The sequence below is a fragment of the Oncorhynchus nerka genome, linkage group LG26 (genome assembly GCF_034236695.1).
Source record: "Oncorhynchus nerka isolate Pitt River linkage group LG26, Oner_Uvic_2.0, whole genome shotgun sequence".
Lineage (NCBI taxonomy): Eukaryota > Metazoa > Chordata > Actinopteri > Salmoniformes > Salmonidae > Oncorhynchus > Oncorhynchus nerka.
Window position 1 is genome coordinate 8,038,939 of NC_088421.1, and position 24,041 is coordinate 8,062,979.

The window sequence follows — 24,041 nt, forward strand, 5'->3', positions numbered from 1 at the left end:
ATCTGTTTCCCTCCCTGCTGTTTCTGACCCAGTTCAGGGAGAGAGCCATGGTAAGGTTATACATCTCTATGGTCACCACGGTTTAGAGAAGAGGGGCTTGAAGGGGCCACAGTTATCTAGGCCCGATCGTTACCTTAGGAGAAACCTCTGCCTCCTTTAATTGAGAGATGACTATCTAGATGTTAGATGGTCTCAAATATCTACTGAAAGAGAAGATCTCTGTATCACAAATGAATATTTATGGTGTCACAGAGCAATGCATTGAGTAGTATAATACAGTGGTGTACAATTCTTTAAAGTACTACTTAAGTCGTTTTTTGGGGTATCTGTACTTTACTTTACTATCATTTTTAACAACTTTTACTTTTACTTCACTACATTCCTAAAGAAAATTCTATACTTTTTACACCATACATTTTCCCTGACACTCAAAATGACAGAAAATGGTCCAATTCGCACACTTATCAGAACATCCCTGGTCATCCCTACTGCCTCTGATCTGGCGGACTCACTAAACAGAGAACATCCCTGGTCATCCCTACTGCCTCTGATCTGGCGGACTCACTAAACAGAGAACATCCCTGGTCATCCCTACTGCCTCTGATCTGGCGGACTCACTAAACAGAGAACATCCCTGGTCATCCCTACTGCCTCTGATCTGGCGGACTCACTAAACAGAGAACATCCCTGGTCATCCCTACTGCCTCTGATCTGGCGGACTCACTAAACAGAGAACATCCCTGGTCATCCCTACTGCCTCTGATCTGGCGGACTCACTAAACAGAGAACATCCCTGGTCATCCCTACTGCCTCTGATCTGGCGGACTCACTAAACACAAATTCTTTGTTTTTGAATAATGTCTGAGTGTTCGAGTGTGACCTTGGCTATCCGTAAATTTAAAAAATCAAGACAATTGTGCCGTCTGGTTTGCTTAATTAATATAAGGAATTTAAAATTATTCGTACTTTTACTTTTGATACTTAAATATATTTGAGCAATTACATTTACTTTTGATACTTAAGTATAGTTAGACTTTTACTCAAGTAATATTTTACTGGGTGACTTTCACTTTTACATTTTATATTAAGGTATCTTTACTTGTGAGAATTGAGTACTTTTCCCACCACTGGCATAATAAATATGTTCAAGATATAAAGCAACATCTTTTATGAGTTGCTGAGAAAATGGCAGGATAACATTCTGCAGGACAGAGACACAGTGAAAGGGGTTAGATGATAGGAAACAGACTTGATTATTGCACTGGCTCTATGCACACTCGCTGGACTTTACACACACACACACACTCACACATACACTCACAGACACAAAACACGTACACGAACACATATTGACGCCACACACACACTTTCATACTTTTCATAAACGCCGCTGCTACTCTGCTTATCTATCCTGATTGACTAGTCACTTTTACCCCTACCTACATGTCATATTACCTTAATTACCTCAACTACCTCCTACCCCCTCCCCTGCACATTGAGTCAGTACCATGCTCCTTGTATACAGCCCCGCTATTGTTATTTTATTGTATTACCAATTCATTTTTTTGCTAATACAAATTCTAGTAAGCATTTCCCGGTAAAGTCTACACCCGTTGTGTGCGGTGCATGTGACAAATATAATTTGATTTGATGGCTGAGATAACTGATTGTCTAAAAAAAGACACACTCCCTTGTCCAACCCAGGTCTAAATAAAACCCTGGTCCTACACAAACCATTGTCAGACACTTATCTGCAGTGGTATTGACACCTAAAATGGATTAGCTTCATGCAGCACAGATGATGATGGTGTACATGCGTCTGTCTTGAGTGTGTGTGGGTGTGGGATAAGAGAGATAGGACAGGGTTGTATTGATTATGGAGCATATGTGGTTCCCACGCCATCCTTTGTTCCCGGTGGGAGCCTCTCCGTTGTGGGTCTTTTGTGAGGAGCACAGCTGGTGAGTGAGGACCAGGCTGGGTTCCTCTGAGGACCTGGGGAAAACTCTTGTTCGTCCTGGGGCTTCAGGAAGAACACAGGTCCTTTTGAAAGATTGGTCATTGGTCTCCAGTTGCATTGGCATAGTTGTTAGGTAATAATTAGGCGTTAATTTTGATGCACCATACAACGTAAAGAGTAATCATTAGAAAAGGGTAGGTTAGATCTCTTCATTTTAAAATCATTTCAATGTTATGTTTTATAAGATACCATAGATATAAAAACGAAGATATTTCTAAAATGTCTTGAGGGTATTACTGCTATGATAACATGAAGTGTAAGTATCAGTTCTAGAATAATGTAAAAAAAAAAAATGTAAAAAAAAAGCACAATGATGCTTTGGGGAAAAACAAAATCATTTTTTATTCAGCAACATTGTAATTAATTCAATACTAAGGCTAGGTTCATTTCACGAGGTCAATGACAACTGTAAATCAAACTGAAGTGACACAGAGTGCAGCGCAGCTTCACTGACGGCTATGTTGTCGACTTCCCTACAGAGCACCGACAGACTGCCACCTCCTTCAGAGAAACAAGAGTACGAAACTTGGATACAAATCACTTGCCATCTACTAGGCCTACTACTGCTGGCTGGCTAGCTGAGGCGTGAGAACGATGCCAGAGGGCAGAGGAAGAATAAGCTACAGTATCATCTAACTTCACCTGAGCAGTAACTAGTCTCGATCAGACTGGAGTCCATAACACTTCCCCTGGAATGATCACGTTGTCAGACAAATAGACTCCTCCCTCACTCGCCTATTTCTCTCCCGGACCAGAGACATGGCTGGGAATGGACAGACAAACAGATAGACTGGACTGGTGTTGATAAGGCTGCTCCATTTTGGTTCCCTCCCATTTTGAGTCTCCCTCCCATAATTGCACTTTAACCTGGACAGGGGCGGGGCACTTCACTCCCCTTAGATGTAGAAAGTACTCTCCGCCCCTTCTGACCCGGCCTCTGGCTCCAACTTCACGGCCAGATGAGGCTTCTTGCGGAGCCGCTTGGCTTCGTTCTGCAGCTTCTGGCGGATGTAGCCCTTGATCTCCGAGTCCGTCTTCCCTGGGAAGTAGTGCTGCACCGCTCCTGTGGGTGATAGGTCAAAGATCAGAAACCTATAGAGATGTAAAGTAATCACTACTTGGAAATAACAAGGACATTGCCATTAAGGGATTTCCACCATTTTAAAGTAGTCAACTGCGTGGGGATTCCTATGGGTTGGGGGCGATCCGCCAATGATCAGAGCATTGCCAATGATCAGAGCATTGCCAATGATCAGAGCATTGTCAAATCAAATTAAATTGTATTTGTCACATGCGCTGAATACAACCTTACTGTGAAACGCATATGTAACCAACAATGTAGTTGGTTAAGAAAATATTTACTAAATAAACTAGTAACACAAGAAAATGACATTACAATAACGAGGCTATATACAGGGGGTACCTGTACCGAGTAGATGCGCGGGGATATAGGTTAGTCAAGGCAATTTGTAAAGTGACTATGCATAGATAATAAACAACGAGTGGCATCAGTGTAAAAACAGAGGTGAGATAGAAGCGGTTAAGGAGCATTTTGGTCCTAGACTTGGCGCTCCTGTACAGCTCGCCATGCGGTAGCAGAGAGAAAGGTCTATGACTTAGGTGACTGGAGTCTTTGCCAATTCTTTGGGCCTTCCTCTGACACCGCATAGTATATAGGTCCTGGATGGCAGGAAGCTTATCCCCAGTGATGTACTGGGCCGTATGCACTATCCTCTGCAGCGCCTTACGGTCAGGTACCAAGCAGTTGCCAGGCGGTGATGCAACCGGTCAGGATGCTCTCGATGGTGCAGCTGTAGAACTTTTTGTGACTCTGGAGACCCATGCCAAATCTCCTGAGGGGGAAAAAAGGTGTTGTCGTGCTCTCTTCACAACTGTTTTGGTGTGTTTGGACCATGATAGTTCATTGGTGATGTGGACACCAAGGAACTTGAAACTCTCGACCCGCTCCACTTCAGCCCCGTCGATGCTCGTGATGAGCATTGTTTGGCGCATTGGTGTCTTCTGCAAATTGTTTTGTCTAGCTTGTAAATGGCTTTAAGCTACAGTGCCTTGCGAAAGTATTCGGCCCCCTTGAACTTTGCGACCTTTTGCCACATTTCAGGCTTCAAACATAAAGATATAAAACTGTATTTTTTGTGAAGAATCAACAACAAGTGGGACACAATCATGAAGTGGAACAACATTTATTGGATATTTCAAACTTTTTTAACCAATCAAAAACTGAAAAATTGGGCGTGCAAAATTATTCAGCCCCTTTACTTTCAGTGCACCAAACTCTCTCCAGAAGTTCAGTGAGGATCTCTGAATGATCCAATGTTGACCTAAATGACTAATGATGATAAATTCAATCCACCTGTGTGTAATCAAGTCTCCGTATAAATGCACCTGCACTGTGATAGTCTCAGAGGTCCGTTAAAAGTGCAGAGAGCATCATGAAGAACAAGGAACACACCAGGCAGGTCCGAGATACTGTTGTGAAGAAGTTTAAAGCCGGATTTGGATACAAAAAGATTTCCCAAGCTTTAAACATCCCAAGGAGCACTGTGCAAGTGATAATATTGAAATGGAAGGAGTATCAGACCACTGCAAATCTACCAAGACCTGGCCGTCCCTCTAAACTTTCAGCTCATACAAGGAGAAGACTGATCAGAGATGCAGCCAAGAGGCCCATGATCACTCTGGATGAACTGCAGAGATCTACAGCTGAGGTGGGAGACTCTGTCCATAGGACAACAATCAGTCGTATATTGCACAGATCTGGCCTTTATGGAAGAGTGGCAAGAAGAAAGCCATTTCTTAAAGATATCCATAAAAAGTGTAGTTTAAAGTTTGCCACAAGCCACCTGGGAGACACACCAAACATGTGGAAGAAGGTGCTCTGGTCAGATGAAACCAAAATTGAACTTTTTGGCAACAATGCAAAACGTTATGTTTGGCGTAAAAGCAACACAGCTCATCACCCTGAACACACCATCCCCACTGTCAAACATGGTGGTGGCAGCATCATGGTTTGGGCCTGCTTTTCTTCAGCAGGGACAGGGAAGATGGTTAAAATTGATGGGAAGATGGATGGAGCCAAATACAGGACCATTCTGGAAGAAAACCTGATGGAGTCTGCAAAAGACCTGAGACTGGGACGGAGATTTGTCTTCCAACAAGACAATGATCCAAAACATAAAGCAAAATCTACAATGGAATGGTTCAAAAATAAACATATCCAGGTGTTAGAATGGCCAAGTCAAAGTCCAGACCTGAATCCAATCGAGAATCTGTGAAAAGAACTGAAAACTGCTGTTCACAAATGCTCTCCATCCAACCTCACTGAGCTCGAGCTGTTTTGCAAGGAGGAATGGGAAAAAAATTCAGTCTCTCGATGTGCAAAACTGATAGAGACATACCCCAAGCGACTTACAGCTGTAATCGCAGCAAAAGTTGGCGCTACAAAGTATTAACTTAAGGGGGCTGAATAATTTTGCACGCCCAATTTTTCAGTTTTTGATTTGTTAAAAAAGTTTGAAATATCCAATAAATGTCGTTCCACTTCATGATTGTGTCCCACTTGTTGTTGATTCTTCACAAAAAAATACAGTTTTATATCTTTATGTTTGAAGCCTGAAATGTGGCAAAAGGTCGCAAAGTTCAAGGGGGCCGAATACTTTCGCAAGGCACTGTATATCACCGCCATCTAGTGGGCACAATAAATGAATGACAAGATTAGGTTCAAGACTCCAGCACTGCAGGTGTGGATAAATCACCAATATTAGTTTTACGCTTTTCTTCAAACACCAAACTCATCAAAAATCTTTCAAATGGTGATAGCCTCAATGGCGCTGCCCATGTTGTCAGATGCCAAAATAGCACAGATACAAAGGTGAGATCTCTATACATCTCTAAGCCTGTACCTAGAATACCGTGGTCTATAAACGGCAGTTCGGGTCCCAGACAATGGCAGATTAGAAGTCAAACAGAAATAACAACACTGTTACCGTAGTCATTAAGCAGACAACCTTGTCCAGTCCCTGCATTCAACTAACTTTATAGGAAGGCATGAAGTTCATGTGAAAAGTATTTCCATTGTAGCATGAGGTAAGTGCGGGAAGTGTGACATGTTCAACTGCCATTGGGGGTGTGACTAGCTGTTATGAGGGGATGTGACTAGCTGTTATGAGGGGATGTGACTAGCTGTTATGATGGGATGTGACTAGCTGTTATGAGGGGATGTGACTAGCTGTTATGAGGGGATGTGACTAGCTGTTATGAGGGGATGTGACTAGCTGTTATGAGGGGATGTGTTTAGCAGTTATGAGGGGATGTGTTTAGCTGTTATGAGTGGATGTGTTTAGCTGTTATGAGGGGATGTGACTAGCTGTTATGAGGGGATGTGTTTAGCTGTTATGAGGGGATGTGTTCAGCTGTTATGAGGGGAGGTGTTTAGCAGTTATGAGGGATGTGTTTAGCAGTTATGAGGGGATGTGTTTAGCTGTTATGAGTGGATGTGTTTAGCTGTTATGGGGGGATGTGACTAGCTGTTATGAGGGGATGTGTTTAGCTGTTATGAGGGGGTGTGTTCAGCTGTTATGAGGGGATGTGTTTAGCTGTTATGAGGGGATGTGACTAGCTGTTATGAGGGTATGTGACTAGCTGTAATGAGGGGATGTGACTAGCTGTTATGAGGGGATGTGACTAGCTGTTATGGGGGGATGTGACCAGCTGTTATGATGGGATGTGACTAGCTGTTATGAGGGGATGTGTTTAGGAGTTATGAGGGGAGGTGTTTAGCAGTTATGAGGGATGTGTTTAGCAGTTATGGGGGGATGTGTTTAGCTGTTATGAGTGGATGTGTTTAGCTGTTATGAGGGGATGTGACTAGCTGTTATGAGGGGATGTGACTAGCTGTTATGAGGGGATGTGACTAGCTGTTATGAGGGGATGTGTTTAGCAGTTATGAGGGGATGTGTTTAGCTGTTATGAGGGGATGTGTTTAGCTGTTATGAGGGATGTGTTTAGCAGTTATGAGGGGATGTGTTTAGCTGTTATGAGTGGATGTGTTTAGCTGTTATGAGGGGATGTGACTAGCTGTTATGAGGGGATGTGTTTAGCTGTTATGAGGGGGTGTGTTCAGCTGTTATGAGGGGATGTGTTTAGCTGTTATGAGGGGATGTGACTAGCTGTTATGAGGGGATGTGACTAGCTGTAATGAGGGGATGTGACTAGCTGTTATGAGGGGATGTTACTAGCTGTTATGAGGGGATGTGACTAGCTGTTATGAGGGGATGTGACTAGCTGTTATGAGGAGATGTGTTTAGCTGTTATGAGGAGAAATGACTAGCTGTTATGAGGGGATGTGTTTAGCTGTTATGAGGGGGTGTGTTTAGCTGTTATGAGGGGATGTGTTTAGCTGTTATGAGGGGATGTGACTAGCTGTTATGAGATTATGTGTTTGGCTGTTATGAGATGTGTTTAGATGTTATGAGATTATGTGTTTAGCTGTTATGCGGGGATGTGTTTAGCTGTTATGAGGAGAAATGACTAGCTGTTATGAGTGGATGTGTTTAGCTGTTATGATGGGATGTGTTTAGTTGTTATGATGGGATGTGTTTAGCTGTTATGAGGGGATGTGTTTAGCAGTTATGAGGGGATGTGTTTAGCAGATATGAGGGGATGTGTTTAGCAGATATGAGTGGATGTGTTTAGCTGTTATGAGGGGATGCGACTAGCTGTTATGAGGGGATGTGTTTAGCTGTTATGAGGGGATGTGACTAGCTGTTATGAGGGGATGTGACTAGCTGTTATGAGGGGATGTGACTAGCTGTAATGAGGGGATGTGACTAGCTGTTATGAGGGGATGTGACTAGCTGTTGTGAGGGGATGTGACTAGCTGTTATGAGGGGATGTGACTAGCTGTTATGATGGGATGTGACTAGCTGTTATGATGGGATGTGACTAGCTGTTATGAGGGGATGTGTTTAGGAGTTATGAGGGGATGTGTTTAGCTGTTATGAGTGGATGTGTTTAGCTGTTATGAGGGGATGTGACTAGCTGTTATGAGGGGATGTGACTAGCTGTTATGAGGGGATGTGTTTAGCAGTTATGAGGGGATGTGTTTAGCTGTTATGAGGGGATGTGTTTAGCTGTTATGAGGGATGTGTTTAGCAGTTATGAGGGGATGTGACTAGCTGTTATGAGGGGATGTGACTAGCTGTAATGAGGGGATGTGACTAGCTGTTATGAGGGGATGTTACTAGCTGTTATGAGGGGATGTGACTAGCTGTTATGAGGGGATGTGACTAGCTGTTATGAGGAGATGTGTTTAGCTGTTATGAGGAGAAATGACTAGCTGTTATGAGGGGATGTGTTTAGCTGTTATGAGGAGAAATGACTAGCTGTTATGAGGGGGTGTGTTTAGCTGTTATGAGGGGATGTGACTAGCTGTTATGAGATTATGTGTTTGGCTGTTATGAGATGTGTTTAGATGTTATGAGATTATGTGTTTAGCTGTTATGCGGGGATGTGTTTAGCTGTTATGATGGGATGTGTTTAGTTGTTATGATGGGATGTGTTTAGCTGTTATGAGGGGATGTGTTTAGCAGTTATGAGGGGATGTGTTTAGCAGATATGAGTGGATGTGTTTAGCTGTTATGAGGGGATGCGACTAGCTGTTATGAGGGGATGTGTTTAGCTGTTATGAGGGGATGTGACTAGCTGTTATGAGGGGATGTGACTAGCTGTTATGAGGGGATGTGACTAGCTGTAATGAGGGGATGTGACTAGCTGTTATGAGGGGATGTGACTAGCTGTTGTGAGGGGATGTGACTAGCTGTTATGAGGGGATGTGACTAGCTGTTATGATGGGATGTGACTAGCTGTTATGAGGGGATGTGTTTAGGAGTTATGAGGGGATGTGTTTAGCTGTTATGAGTGGATGTGTTTAGCTGTTATGAGGGGATGTGACTAGCTGTTATGAGGGGATGTGACTAGCTGTTATGAGGGGATGTGTTTAGCAGTTATGAGGGGATGTGACTAGCTGTTATGATGGGATGTGACTAGCTGTTATGAGGGATGTGTTTAGCAGTTATGAGGGGATGTGTTTAGCTGTTATGAGTGGATGTGTTTAGCTGTTATGAGGGGATGTGACTAGCTGTTATGAGGGGATGTGACTAGCTGTTATGAGGGGATGTGTTTAGCAGTTATGAGGGGATGTGTTTAGCTGTTATGAGGGGATGTGTTTAGCTGTTATGAGGGATGTGTTTAGCAGTTATGAGGGGATGTGACTAGCTGTTATGAGGGGATGTGTTTAGCTGTTATGAGGGGGGGTGTTCAGCTGTTATGAGGGGATGTGTTTAGCTGTTATGAGGGGATGTGACTAGCTGTTATGAGGGGATGTGACTAGCTGTAATGAGGGGATGTGACTAGCTGTTATGAGGGGATGTGACTAGCTGTTATGAGGGGATGTGACTAGCTGTTATGAAGGGATGGGACTATCTGTTATGAGGGGATGTGACTAGCTGTTATGAGGGGATGTGACTAGCTGTTATGAGAGGATGTGTTTAGCTGTTATGAGGAGAAATGACTAGCTGTTATGAGGGGATGTGTTTAGCTGTTATGAGGAGAAATGACTAGCTGTTATGAGGGGATGTGTTTAGCTGTTATGATGGGATGTGTTTAGTTGTTATGATGGGATGTGTTTAGCAGTTATGAGGGGATGTGTTTAGTTGTTATGAGGGGATGTGTTTAGCTGTTATGCGGGGATGTGTTTAGCTGTTATGAGGAGAAATGACTAGCTGTTATTAGTGGATGTGTTTAGCTGTTATGATGGGATGTGTTTAGTTGTTATGATGGGATGTGTTTAGCAGTTATGAGGGGATGTGTTTAGTTGTTATGATGGGATGTGTTTAGTTGTTATGAGGGGATGTGTTTAGCTGTTATGAGGGGATGTGTTTAGCAGTTATGAGGGGATGTGTTTAGCAGATATGAGGGGATGTGTTTAGCAGATATGAGGGGATGTGTTTAGCTGTTATGAATGGATGTGTTTAGCTTTTATGAGGGGATGTGACTAGCTGTTATGAGGGGATGTGTTTAGCTGTTATGAGGGGGTGTGTTCAGCTGTTATGAGGGGATGTGTTTAGCTGTTATGAGGGGATGTGACTAGCTGTAATGAGGGGATGTGACTAGCTGTTATGAGGGGATGTGGCTAGCTGTTATGAGGGGATGTGACTAGCTGTTATGAGGGGATGTGACTAGCTGTTATGATGGGATGTGACTAGCTGTTATGAGGGGATGTGTTTAGGAGTTATGAGGGGAGGTGTTTAGCAGTTATGAGGGATGTGTTTAGCAGTTATGAGGGGATGTGTTTAGCTGTTATGAGTGGATGTGTTTAGCTGTTATGAGGGGATGTGTTTAGCTGTTATGAGGGGTGTTTAGCTGTTATGAGGGGATGTGTTTAGCTGTTATGAGGGGATGTGTTTAGCTGTTATGAGGGGATGTGACTAGCTGTTATGAGGGGATGTGTTTAGCTGTTATTATGGGGGGGTGTTTAGCTGTTATGAGGGGGTGTTTAGCTGTTATGAGGGGATGTGTTTAGCTATTATGAGGGGATGTGTTAAGCTGTTATGAGGGGATGTGTTTTGCTGTTATGAGGGATGTGTTTAGCTGTTATGAGGGGATGTGTTTAGCTGTTATGAGAGGATGTGTTTAGCTGTTATGAGGGGATGTGTTTAGCTGTTATGAGGGGGTGTTTCAGCTGTTATGAGGGGATGTGTTTAGCTGTTATGAGGGGATGTGTTTAGCTGTTATGAGGGGATGTGTTAGCTGTTATGAGGTGTGTTTAGCTGTTATGAGGGGGTGTGACTAGCTGTTATGAGGGGGTGTTAGCTGTTATGAGGGGATGTGTTTAGCTGTTATGAGGGGGTGTGTTCAGCTGTTATGAGGGGATGTGTTTAGCTGTTATGAGGGGATGTGTTTAGCTGTTATGAGGGGGTGTGTTTAGCTGTTATGATGGGATGTGTTTAGCTGTTATGAGGGGTGTGACTAGCTGTTATGAGGGGGTGTGACTAGCTGTTATGAGGGGATGTGTTTAGCTGTTATGAGGGGATGTGTTTTTCTGTTATGAGGGGATGTGTTTAGCTGTTATGAGGGGATGTGTTTAGCTGTTATGAGGGGATGTGTTTAGCTGTTATGAGGGGATGTGTTTAGCTGTTATGAGGGGATGTGTTTAGCTGTTATGAGGGGATGTGTTTAGCTGTTATGAGGGGGTGTTTAGCTGTTATGAGGGGATGTGTTTAGCTGTTATGGGGGATGTGTTTAGCTGTTATGAGGGGATGTGTTTAGCTGTTATGGGGGGGTGTTTAGCTGTTATGAGGGGATGTGTTTAGCTGTTATGAGGGGATGTGTTTAGCTGTTATGAGGGGATGTGTTTAGCTGTTATGAGGGGATGTGTTTTTCTGTTATGAGGGGATGTGTTTAGCTGTTATGAGGGGATGTGTTTAGCTGTTATGAGGGGATGTGTTTAGCTGTTATGAGGGGGTGTGACTAGCTGTTATGAGGGGATGTGTTTAGCTGTTATGAGGGGATGTGTTTTTCTGTTATGAGGGGATGTGTTTAGCTGTTATGAGGGGATGTGTTTAGCTGTTATGAGGGGGTGTTTAGCTGTTATGAGGGGGGTGTTTAGCTGTTATGAGGGGATGTGTTTAGCTGTTATGAGGGGATGTGTTTAGCTGTTATGAGGGGATGTGTTTAGCTGTTATGAGTGGATGTGACTAGCTGTTATGAGGGGGTGTTTAGCTGTTATGGGGGGGTGTTTAGCTGTTATGGGGGGTGTTTAGCTGTTATGAGGGGATGTGTTTAGCTGTTATGGGGGGTGTTTAGCTGTTATGAGGGGATGTGTTTAGCTGTTATGAGGGGATGTGTTTAGCTGTTATGAGGGGATGTGACTAGCTGTTATGAGGGGATGTGTTTAGCTGTTATGAGGGGGGTGTTTAGCTGTTATGAGGGGGGTGTTTAGCTGTTATGAGGGGATGTGTTTAGCTATTATGAGGGGATGTGTTAAGCTGTTATGAGGGGATGTGACTTGCTGTTATGAGGGATGTGTTTAGCTGTTATGAGGGGATGTGTTTAGCTGTTATGAGAGGATGTGTTTAGCTGTTATGAGGGGATGTGTTTAGCTGTTATGAGGGGTGTGTTCAGCTGTTATGAGGGGATGTGTTTAGCTGTTATGAGGGGATGTGTTTAGCTGTTATGAGGGGGTGTGTTTAGCTGTTATGAGGGGATGTGTTTAGCTGTTATGAGGGGTGTGACTAGCTGTTATGAGGGGGTGTGACTAGCTGTTATGAGGGGATGTGTTTAGCTGTTATGAGGGGGTGTGTTCAGCTGTTATGAGGGGAGGTGTTTAGCTGTTATGAGGGGATGTGTTTAGCTGTTATGAGGGGTGTGTTTAGCTGTTATGATGGGATGTGTTTAGCTGTTATGAGGGGGTGTGACTAGCTGTTATGAGGGGTGTGACTAGCTGTTATGAGGGGATGTGTTTAGCTGTTATGAGGGGATGTGTTTTTCTGTTATGAGGGGATGTGTTTAGCTGTTATGAGGGGATGTGTTTAGCTGTTATGAGGGGATGTGTTTAGCTGTTATGAGGGGGTGTTTAGCTGTTATGAGGGGATGTGTTTAGCTGTTATGAGGGGATGTGTTTAGCTGTTATGAGGGGGGTGTTTAGCTGTTATGAGGGGATGTGTTTAGCTGTTATGGGGGGTGTTTAGCTGTTATGAGGGGATGTGTTTAGCTGTTATGGGGGGTGTTTAGCTGTTATGAGGGGATGTGTTTAGCTATTATGAGGGGATGTGTTTAGCTGTTATGAGGGATGTGTTTAGCTGTTATGAGGGGATGTGTTTTTCTGTTATGAGGGGATGTGTTTAGCTGTTATGAGGGGGTGTGTTTAGCTGTTATGAGGGGATGTGTTTAGCTGTTATGAGGGGTGTGACTAGCTGTTATGAGGGGATGTGTTTAGCTGTTATGAGGGGATGTGTTTTTCTGTTGAGGGGATGTGTTTAGCTGTTATGAGGGGATGTGTTTAGCTGTTATGAGGGGTGTTTAGCTGTTATGAGGGGGTGTTTAGCTGTTATGAGGGATGTGTTTAGCTGTTATGAGGGGATGTGTTTAGCTGTTATGAGGGGGTGTTTAGCTGTTATGAGGGGATTTGTTTAGCTGTTATGAGGGATGTGTTTAGCTGTTATGAGGGGGTGTTTAGCTGTTATGAGGGGATGTGTTTAGCTGTTATGAGTGGATGTGACTAGCTGTTATGAGGGGATGTGTTTAGCTGTTATGAGGGGGTGTTTAGCTGTTATGGGGGGTGTTTAGCTGTTATGAGGGGATGTGTTTAGCTGTTATGGGGGTGTTTAGCTGTTATGAGGGGATGTGTTTAGCTGTTATGAGGGGATGTGTTTAGCTGTTATGAGGGGATGTGACTAGCTGTTATGAGGGGATGTGTTTAGCTGTTATGAGGGGGGTGTTTAGCTGTTATGAGGGGGTGTTTAGCTGTTATGAGGGGATGTGTTTAGCTATTATGAGGGGATGTGTTAAGCTGTTATGAGGGGATCTGACTTGCTGTTATGAGGGGATGTGTTTAGCTGTTATGAGGGGGTGTGTTTAGCTGTTATGAGGGGATGTGTTTAGCTGTTATGAGGGGGTGTGACTAGCTGTTATGAGGGGGTGTGTTTAGCTGTTATGAGGGGATGTGTTTAGCTGTTATGAGGGGGTGTGTTCAGCTGTTATGAGGGGATGTGTTTAGCTGTTATGAGGGGAGGTGTTTAGCTGTTATGAGGGGTGTGTTGGGGTGTGACTAGCTGTTATGAGGGGATGTGTTTAGCTGTTATGAGGGGATGTGTTTTTCTGTTATGAGGGATGTGTTTAGCTGTTATGAGGGGATGTGTTTAGCTGTTATGAGGGGATGTGTTTAGCTGTTATGAGGGGGTGTTTAGCTGTTATGAGGGGATGTGTTTAGCTGTTATGAGGGGATGTGTTTAGCTGTTATGAGGGGGTGTGTTTAGCTGTTATGAGGGGATGTGTTTAGCTGTTATGAGGGGGTGTGACTAGCTGTTATGAGGGGTGTGACTAGCTGTTATGAGGGGATGTGTTTAGCTGTTATGAGGGGGTGTGTTCAGCTGTTATGAGGGGATGTGTTTAGCTGTTATGAGGGGAGGTGTTTAGCTGTTATGAGGGGGTGTGTTGGGGTGTGACTAGCTGTTATGAGGGGATGTGTTTAGCTGTTATGAGGGGATGTGTTTTTCTGTTATGAGGGGATGTGTTTAGCTGTTATGAGGGGATGTGTTTAGCTGTTATGAGGGGATGTGTTTAGCTGTTATGAGGGGGTGTTTAGCTGTTATGAGGGGATGTGTTTAGCTGTTATGAGGGGATGTGTTTAGCTGTTATGAGGGGGTGTTTAGCTGTTATGAGGGATGTGTTTAGCTGTTATGGGGGGTGTGTTTAGCTGTTATGAGGGTGTTTAGCTGTTATGAGGGGATGTGTTTAGCTGTTATGAGGGGTGTTTAGCTGTTATGAGGGGATGTGTTTAGCTATTATGAGGGGATGTGTTTAGCTGTTATGAGGGGATGTGACTAGCTGTTATGAGGGGATGTGTTTAGCTGTTATGAGGGGGTGTTTAGCTGTTATGAGGGGGGTGTTTAGCTGTTATGAGGGGATGTGTTTAGCTATTATGAGGGGATGTGTTTAGCTGTTATGAGAGGATGTGTTTAGCTGTTATGAGGGATGTGTTTAGCTGTTATGAGGGGGTGTGTTTAGCTGTTATGAGGGGATGTGTTTAGCTGTTATGAGGGGATGTGTTTAGCTGTTATGAGGGGATGTGTTTAGCTGTTATGAGGGGGTGTGTTCAGCTGTTATGAGGGGATGTGTTTAGCTGTTATGAGGGGATGTGTTTAGCTGTTATGAGGGGTTTGTTTAGCTGTTATGAGGGGGTGTTTAGCTGTTATGAGGGATGTGTTTAGCTATTATGAGGGGATGTGTTTACCTGTTATGAGGGGATGTGACTAGCTGTTATGAGGGGATGTGTTTAGCTGTTATGAGGGATGTGTTTAGCTGTTATGAGAGGATGTGTTTAGCTGTTATGAGGGGATGTGTTTAGCTGTTATGAGGGGGTGTGACTAGCTGTTATGAGGGGGTGTGACTAGCTGTTATGAGGGGATGTGTTTAGCTGTTATGAGGGGGTGTTTAGCTGTTATGAGGGGTTTAGCTGTTATGAGGGGATGTGTTTAGCTATTATGAGGGGATGTGTTTACCTGTTATGAGGGGATGTGACTAGCTGTTATGAGGGGATGTGTTTTTCTGTTATGAGGGGATGTGTTTAGCTGTTATGAGGGCGTGTGTTTAGCTGTTATGAGGGGATGTGTTTAGCTGTTATGAGGGGTGTGACTAGCTGTTATGAGGGGGGTGTTTAGCTGTTATGAGGGGATGTGTTTTAGCTGTTATGAGGGGATGTGTTTAGCTGTTATGAGGGGATGTGTTTAGCTGTTATGAGGGGGGTTGTTTAGCTGTTATGAGGGGATGTGTTTAGCTGTTATGAGGGGGTTTAGCTGTTATGAGGGGATGTGTTTAGCTGTTATGAGGGGTGTTTAGCTGTTATGAGGGGATGTGTTTAGCTGTTATGAGGGGATGTGTTTAGCTGTTATGAGGGGATGTGACTAGCTGTTATGAGGGGATGTGTTTAGCTGTTATGAGGGGATGTGTTTAGCTGTTATGAGGGGGTGTTTAGCTGTTATGAGGGGATGTGTTTAGCTGTTATGAGGGGATGTGTTTAGCTGTTATGAGGGGATGTGACTAGCTGTTATGAGGGGATGTGACTAGCTGTTATGAGGGGATGTGTTTAGCTGTTATGAGGGGATGTGTTTAGCTGTTATGAGAGGATGTGTTTAGCTGTTATGAGGGGATGTGTTTAGCTGTTATGAGGGGGTGTGTTCAGCTGTTATGAGGGGATGTGTTTAGCTGTTATGAGGGGATGTGTTTAGCTGTTATGAGGGTGTGTCACTAAGCTGTTATGAGGGGATGTGTTTAGCTGTTATGAGGGGGTGTGTTTAGCTGTTATGAGGGGATGTGTTTAGCTGTTATGAGGGGGTGTGACTAGCTGTTATGAGGGGGTGTGACTAGCTGTTATGAGGGGATGTGTTTAGCTGTTATGAGGGGTGTGTTCAGCTGTTATGAGGGGATGTGTTTAGCTGTTATGAGGGGAGGTGTTTAGCTGTTATGAGGGGGTGTGTTTAGCTGTTATGAGGGGATGTGTTTAGCTGTTATGAGGGGTGTGACTAGCTGTTATGAGGGGGTGTGACTAGCTGTTATGAGGGGATGTGTTTAGCTGTTATGAGGGGATGTGTTTTTCTGTTATGAGGGGATGTGTTTAGCTGTTATGAGGGGTGTGTTTAGCTGTTATGAGGGGGTGTGTTTAGCTGTTATGAGGGATGTGTTTAGCTGTTATGAGGGGGTGTGACTAGCTGTTATGAGGGGTGTGACTAGCTGTTATGAGGGGATGTGTTTAGCTGTTATGAGGGGATGTGTTTTTCTGTTATGAGGGGATGTGTTTAGCTGTTATGAGGGGATGTGTTTAGCTGTTATGAGGGGATGTGTTTAGCTGTTATGAGGGGGTGTTTAGCTGTTATGAGGGGATGTGTTTAGCTGTTATGAGGGGATGTGTTTAGCTGTTATGAGGGATGTGTTTAGCTGTTATGAGGGGATGTGACTAGCTGTTATGAGGGGATGTGTTTAGCTGTTATGAGGGGGGTGTTTAGCTGTTATGAGGGGGTGTTTAGCTGTTATGAGGGGATGTGTTTAGCTATTATGAGGGGGATGTGTTTAGCTGTTATGAGGGGATGTGACTAGCTGTTATGAGGGATGTGACTAGCTGTTATGAGGGGATGTGTTTAGCTGTTATGAGGGGATGTGTTTAGCTGTTATGAGGGATGTGTTTAGCTGTTATGAGGGGATGTGTTTAGCTGTTATGAGGGGGGTGTGTTCAGCTGTTATGAGGGGATGTGTTTAGCTGTTATGAGGGGATGTGTTTAGCTGTTATGAGGGTGTGTCACTAAGCTGTTATGAGGGGATGTGTTTAGCTGTTATGAGGGGGTGTGTTTAGCTGTTATGAGGGGATGTGTTTAGCTGTTATGAGGGTGTGACTAGCTGTTATGAGGGGTGTGACTAGCTGTTATGAGGGGATGTGTTTAGCTGTTATGAGGGGGTGTGTTCAGCTGTTATGAGGGGATGTGTTTAGCTGTTATGAGGGGAGGTGTTTAGCTATTATGAGGGGGTGTGTTTAGCTGTTATGAGGGGATGTGTTTAGCTGTTATGAGGGGGTGTGACTAGCTGTTATGAGGGGTGTGACTAGCTGTTATGAGGGGATGTGTTTAGCTGTTATGAGGGATGTGTTTTTCTGTTATGAGGGGATGTGTTTAGCTGTTATGAGGGGGATGTGTTTAGCTGTTATGAGGGGGGATGTGTTTAGCTGTTATGAGGGGGGTGTGACTAGCTGTTATGAGGGGTGTGCCTAGCTGTTATGAGGGGATGTGTTTAGCTGTTATGAGGGGATGTGTTTAGCTGTTATGAGGGTTTAGGGGGGGATGTGTTTAGCTGTTATGAGGGATGTGTTATGAGGGGATGTGTTTAGCTATTATGAGGGATGTGTTTACCTGTTATGAGGGGATGTGTTTAGCTGTTATGAGGGGATGTGTTTAGCTGTTATGAGGGGATGTGTTTAGCTGTTATGAGGGATGTGTTTAGCTGTTATGAGGGGATGTGTTTAGCTGTTATGAGGGGGTGTTTAGCTGTTATGAGGGGGGTTTAGCTGTTATGAGGGGATGTGTTTAGCTGTTATGAGGGGATGTGTTTACCTGTTATGAGGGGATGTGACTAGCTGTTATGAGGGGATGTGTTTTTCTGTTATGAGGGGATGTGTTTAGCTGTTATGAGGGTGTGTTTAGCTGTTATGAGGGGATGTGTTTAGCTGTTATGAGGGGTGTGACTAGCTGTTATGAGGGGGTGTTTAGCTGTTATGAGGGATGTGTTTAGCTGTTATGAGGGGATGTGTTTAGCTGTTATGAGGGGATGTGTTTAGCTGTTATGAGGGGGGGTGTTTAGCTGTTATGAGGGGATGTGTTTAGCTGTTATGGGGGGTTTTAGCTGTTATGAGGGGATGTGTTTAGCTGTTATGAGGGGATGTGTTTAGCTGTTATGATGGGATGTGACTAGCTGTTATGAGGGGATGTGACTAGCTGTTATGAGGGGATGTGTTTAGCTGTTATGAGGGTGTGACTAGCTGTTATGAGGGGATGTGACTAGCTGTTATGAGGGGTGTGTTCAGCTGTTATGAGGGGATGTGTTTAGCAGTTATGAGGGGATGTGTTTAGCTGTTATGAGGGGATGTGTTTAGCTGTTATGAGGGTGTGTCACTAGCTGTTATGAGGGGATGTGTTTAGCTGTTATGAGGGGTGTGTTTAGCTGTTATGAGGGGATGTGTTTAGCTGTTATGAGGGGGTGTGACTAGCTGTTATGAGGGGTGTGACTAGCTGTTATGAGGGGGTGTGTTTAGCTGTTATGAGGGGATGTGTTTAGCTGTTATGAGGGGTGTGACTAGCTGTTATGAGGGGTGTGACTAGCTGTTATGAGGGGATGTGTTTAGCTGTTATGAGGGGGTGTGTTTAGCTGTTATGAGGGGATGTGTTTAGCTGTTATGAGGGGTGTGACTAGCTGTTATGAGGGGGTGTTTAGCTGTTATGAGGGGATGTGTTTAGCTGTTATGAGGGATGTGTTTAGCTGTTATGAGGGGGGTGTTTAGCTGTTATGAGGGGATGTGTTTAGCTGTTATGGGGGGTTTAGCTGTTATGAGGGGATGTGTTTAGCTGTTATGGGGATGTGTTTAGCTGTTATGAGGGGGGATGTGTTTAGGATGTTGTTATGAGGGGATGTGTTTAGCTGTTATGAGGGGATGTGACTAGCTGTTATGAGGGGATGTGTTTAGCTGTTATGAGGGGATGTGTTTAGCTGTTATGAGGGGATGTGACTAGCTGTTATGAGGGGATGTGACTAGCTGTTATGAGGGGATGTGTTTAGCTGTTATGAGGGGTGTGTTCAGCTGTTATGAGGGGATGTGTTTAGCTGTTATGAGGGTGTGTTTAGCTGTTATGAGGGGATGTGTTTAGCTGTTATGAGGGGGTGTGTTTAGCTGTTATGAGGGGATGTGTTTAGCTGTTATGAGGGTGTGACTAGCTGTTATGAGGGGATGTGACTAGCTGTTATGAGGGGATGTGTTTAGCTGTTATGAGGGGTGTGTTCAGCTGTTATGAGGGGATGTGTTTAGCTGTTATGAGGGGAGGTGTTTAGCTGTTATGAGGGGGTGTGTTTAGCTGTTATGAGGATGTGTTTAGCTGTTATGAGGGGTGTGACTAGCTGTTATGAGGGGGTGTGACTAGCTGTTATGAGGGGATGTGTTTAGCTGTTATGAGGGGATGTGTTTTCTGTTATGAGGGGATGTGTTTAGCTGTTATGAGGGGATGTGTTTAGCTGTTATGAGGGGTGTTTAGCTGTTATGAGGGATGTGTTTTATAGCTGTTATGAGGGGATGTGTTTAGCTGTTATGAGGGGATGTGTTTAGCTGTTATGAGGGGGGTTTAGCTGTTATGAGGGGATGTGTTTAGCTGTTATAAGGGGATGTGTTTAGCTGTTATGAGGGGATGTGACTAGCTGTTATGAGGGGATGTGTTTAGCTGTTATGAGGGGATGTGACTAGCTGTTATGAGGGGTGTGTTTAGCTGTTATGAGGGGATGTGTTTAGCTGTTATGAGGGGTGTGACTAGCTGTTATGAGGGGATGTGTTTTTCTGTTATGAGGGGATGTGTTTAGCTGTTATGAGGGGATGTGTTTAGCTGTTATGAGGGGTGTTTAGCTGTTATGAGGGGATGTGTTTAGCTGTTATGAGGGGATGTGTTTAGCTGTTATGAGGGGGGTGTTTAGCTGTTATGAGGGGATGTGTTTAGCTGTTATGAGGGGATGTGTTTAGCTGTTATGAGGGGGTGTTTAGCTGTTATGAGGGGATGTGTTTAGCTGTTATGAGGGGATGTGTTTAGCTGTTATGAGGGGGTGTTTAGCTGTTATGAGGGATGTGTTTAGCTGTTATGGGGGTGTTTAGCTGTTATGGGGGGTGTTTAGCTGTTATGAGGGGATGTGTTTAGCTGTTATGAGGGGATGTGACTAGCTGTTATGAGGGGATGTGTTTAGCTGTTATGATGGGATGTGTTTAGCTGTTATGAGGGTGTGTCACTAAGCTGTTATGAGGGGATGTGTTTAGCTGTTATGAGGGGATGTGTTTAGCTGTTATGGGGGGGTGTTTAGCTGTTATGAGGGGATGTGTTTAGCTGTTATGAGGGGATGTGTTTAGCTGTTATGAGTGGATGTGTTTAGCTGTTATGAGGGGATGTGTTTAGCTGTTATAAGGGGATGTGTTTTGCTGTTATGAGGGGATGTGTTTTGCTGTTATGAGGGGGATGTGTTTAGCTGTTATGAGTGGATGTGTTTAGCTGTTATGAGGGGGATGTGTTTTGCTGTTATGAGTGGATGTCTTTAGCTGTTATGAGGGGATGTGTTTTGCTGTTATGAGGGGATGTGTTTTGCTGTTATGAGGGGGATGTGTTTAGCTGTTATGAGTGGATGTGTTTAGCTGTTATGAGGGGGATGTGTTTTGCTGTTATGAGTGGATGTGTTTAGCTGTCTCAGGCTGCAGTACAGACGAGACCTTACTCAGTATTGCCTGGATCTCGTCTGCAGGCAGGGCAGGCTTGGGTTGGCCCCTCTTGTTGTTGACGATACCGGAGATGGAGTGAGAGGCCAGGCAGTCCCTCTCATAGAGGCCCCGGAGCAGGTCATTGGTCAGCTTCTGGGCAGTGGTCCCCGTGTTACAGTGGTCAAGCAGCTCCGCAGTGATGAACTGAATAGTAAAAGACATTAGGTTGCACCTTTAAAATTGTAGTGGCCCATCCCATTTTAGAGATACAGTGGAGTCCGTAATTGTTGCACCCTTGATAATGATGAGAAAAAAAGACTGTAATTTTTTTTTTTTTAAGACAAATACTCAGCTATATTTTAAGCTAAACATTTTTGCCGATTATATTATTTTATACTAATACAATTGCCCAGAGAAAGACATAGGGGTCTAAATGATATTTGCTTCCTCTGTTCCTGGGGCCCTTGTTATGGTCAACGGCATCATGAACTTTACCCAGTACCACAACATTTTAGCCAAAAAACGTGGTTGCCTCTGCCAGGAGGCTGACACTTGGCCTTAAGTGGATCTTCCAGCAAGACAATAACCCGAAGCACTAATCGAAATTCACAAAGAAATGGTTAATTGACTACAAGATCAACATTTCGCAATGGCCATCTCAGTCTCTGGACATGTCCCAATTTTTTGGGATACAATATAACTCAGTATTTGTATTATTTATTTCATACAGTCTATTTGGCTCATTCTTATCAAGGATGCCAAACATTATGGACCCGGCTGTATATTAGCATTCTGCTATAAGACAAATACCAAAGGCCTATTCAGTCAACTTCAAAGAATACATATCATTTTGCATATTGCATGACATCAAAAAGGACTCCCAGTACAGTTTTTAACCTCTCCTGAAAACATATGCTATATATTTTTGACATCAAAGACATTTAAAGGGTTCATCACCTCCTGATAGAGGGGTGGTCCGTTGATCTGGGAACCCCCCTCATGAGACCCCGGAGGGTATCCATTCTGGTGGGGGTGGGGGGGCTCTAGTTTGGCCGCCCAGCACCCGTTCAGCACCCCTGGAGAGGCCAGCAGGGCCGACGTTGTCATGGCTCCACTCCTCACCAGGATCTCAGGCATGCTGGGAGATGTAGTTCTCCGGTCCGTGCTGCTCGACCACACCTCCGTCCTCTCGATCAGGGTCTCCAGGTTACGTGCCAACTTTCCACACGCTAGCATACCATAGTATAGTATGGCAGTCATTAGTATGAATCCCACAAAAATCCAAGAGATTAAAGCATACTGGGTTGTTCTTAGGCACAGATCTAGAAACAGCATTTCCTCCCTGACTCCTGACCTTAATCATTAGCAGGGAAAATATAAAAATGAACTCAGATCAGTGTCTAGGGGCAACTTCCTCCTACTTCTCTTGGTGGCCCTCACCTGTGAGGCATCTGATTTGCTCCCTCAGGTTGTCCATCTCTCGCTGCATGCTCAGCACCATGGCAACCAGGTCAGCCTTCGAGCGTGACTGTAGGCCTCCGGGACCCTTGAAAGAAATTAAGAAGTCAAAAAGTCATACATAGAAGGTCTAAACCACAAGCAATCACTCACACACACGCACTCATGCACTCGCACACTGTCGTCATCCAGTGTACCTCTGCCATGAAGTCGCCATCCTCGATGCGTTCGACACTAGGGTTGTCTGACACTAGTACCTGCTTGGAGATAAGAAATGAATCATACAAGTTGTCTCACTTATATTTAATTGTGGGTCAGTCAGTGTTTTTTAATTTGATTTGTTATATGATGTATTGTCAGCTATGGTCAAAATCATAGCTAGATAGAAACATCAGAAAATCTCTCTTCATAAATTCTTATGTCTTGCCAAAAAATAAATAGAGTTTCATTGTAAAGTTATGATTCAGAATCCTTCTTTTATTTAGGAGTAGCAGCAACATGTTACTTGTTGCTGGCTTGGCTTGGCGTTCTTTTCACCACCTCCCCTTGCCAAAGGTTTGTGCTCTCCTCTCCCCCTCTCCTCCTCGCTCCATCATTGAGATCAATGGCTGCCCCCACCATGCCTCTCTCTCATATTAGCGCCATTATGGCAAAACACCGCTGAGAGGTGAATGCTCTCTGTGTCACTACTACTACAGCCTTGTGGCTTCCAAGTTGTAAACCCTCAAGCGAGGAAGTGAGGTGCTATATTACTAACGTACAAATAGGATTTATGTCGTTCGGTCAAGATGCGCATATGATGCCATCATAATGAGCAGACGCGTGCCAACCCCAACAGATAATAGAGCAAACTTTGTCCCAAAAATATTATATGATAATAGTCGAGCCAAACCCTCGTTTTCAACTTCTGGAGAGCGGTGTTGCATGGTGGGTTCTCTTCTACGTTCTCTTTCACCGGGTGTGTGTGCTTTCTTCTCTTCTGCAGTCTGTGCTGTAATAGACAGTCCGGGTAGGGTAATTAGCGACATAAATCGTGAGCGACAAAATACTCGCTCCTCACCGAATGGGCAGCTACTGTATAAAGACCAGACTACAAATAACCGTTAAACGTTTACGTACACATGGAGGCTGGCTGTGCGATGTCGTGATGCCAAAGTCTTCATATTTAGGGTCTTCCTCCTCCTCTTCTTCATATTCGAGGTCGAAAATGCGCTTTGCTATTGTTTTCCTTCTCATCTTTCTCCCATTATCCTTTTCCCCCGCTGAAACACTGGCTGCTTCTTGAACATGCTGGTCAATACACTGTGCTCGGCTCCCCGACTTTCGCGTCAATGCTGGGTAGGCACCCGCAGCAACCGTGGCGCGGGGAACAATATTTGTTACGGTTGTACTTATTGTAGCTCATTTAGTAGAACTGTATTCCACACACTTGATTTAATAAGCTATTTTTCGGTTTAATGTACCGTGGCATGACATGGCAAGACTGCTCAAGATGAAAGCAGCAGTTATAGCTTTGGGCATGCTCATGACTTTCAAATACATTTATTGTTTAATTATTTAACAATTATTTGAATGGGAGGGTGTATTCGAAGAGATAACGTACACTATGTGAATTTCAAATCCATCACGATGCTATAGGGTACTAGGGGGTAACTAGCCCTCCCTAAGAACAATGTTTAATTCTCTAAATAACAATGTCTAATTGCTGACACAAAAAAGCAAAGTTTGTGAAATAAAATGGTTTGTGGATGAAGATCATGCTTAGGCGAATAAACTATAAAGGG

The 24,041-nt window shown here is 44.1% G+C and overlaps 1 protein-coding gene across 1 annotated transcript; it reads right to left on the bottom strand.

Annotated features, from left to right (window-relative positions):
- Positions 1–2,341: 2,341 nt before the first annotated feature.
- Positions 2,342–23,680, bottom strand: LOC115109860 (uncharacterized). The gene is made up of 7 exons (XM_029635107.2): positions 23,377–23,680; positions 23,150–23,248; positions 22,455–22,514; positions 22,240–22,345; positions 21,757–22,028; positions 20,817–21,003; positions 2,342–3,081 (listed from the first exon to the last, which is right to left on the bottom strand). The coding sequence occupies exons 1-7, from the start codon at positions 23,491–23,493 to the stop codon at positions 2,915–2,917; spliced, it is 1,008 nt and encodes a 335-aa protein (XP_029490967.2). The 5' UTR covers positions 23,494–23,680; the 3' UTR covers positions 2,342–2,914.
- Between the last annotated feature and the right edge of the window lie 361 nt (positions 23,681–24,041).

Bases quoted from the DNA above. Each gene is read 5' to 3' on its own strand.
- LOC115109860 (XM_029635107.2), bottom strand. From the start codon at position 23,493: ATGAGAAGGAAAACAATAGCAAAGCGCATTTTCGACCTCGAATATGAA. The intron at 22,029-22,239 runs GTGAGGGCCACC...ATGGTATGCTAG, and splicing joins GCAAATCAGATGCCTCACAG to CGTGTGGAAAGTTGGCACGT. The intron at 21,004-21,756 runs GTGATGAACCCT...TTTACTATTCAG, and splicing joins GACCACCCCTCTATCAGGAG to TTCATCACTGCGGAGCTGCT.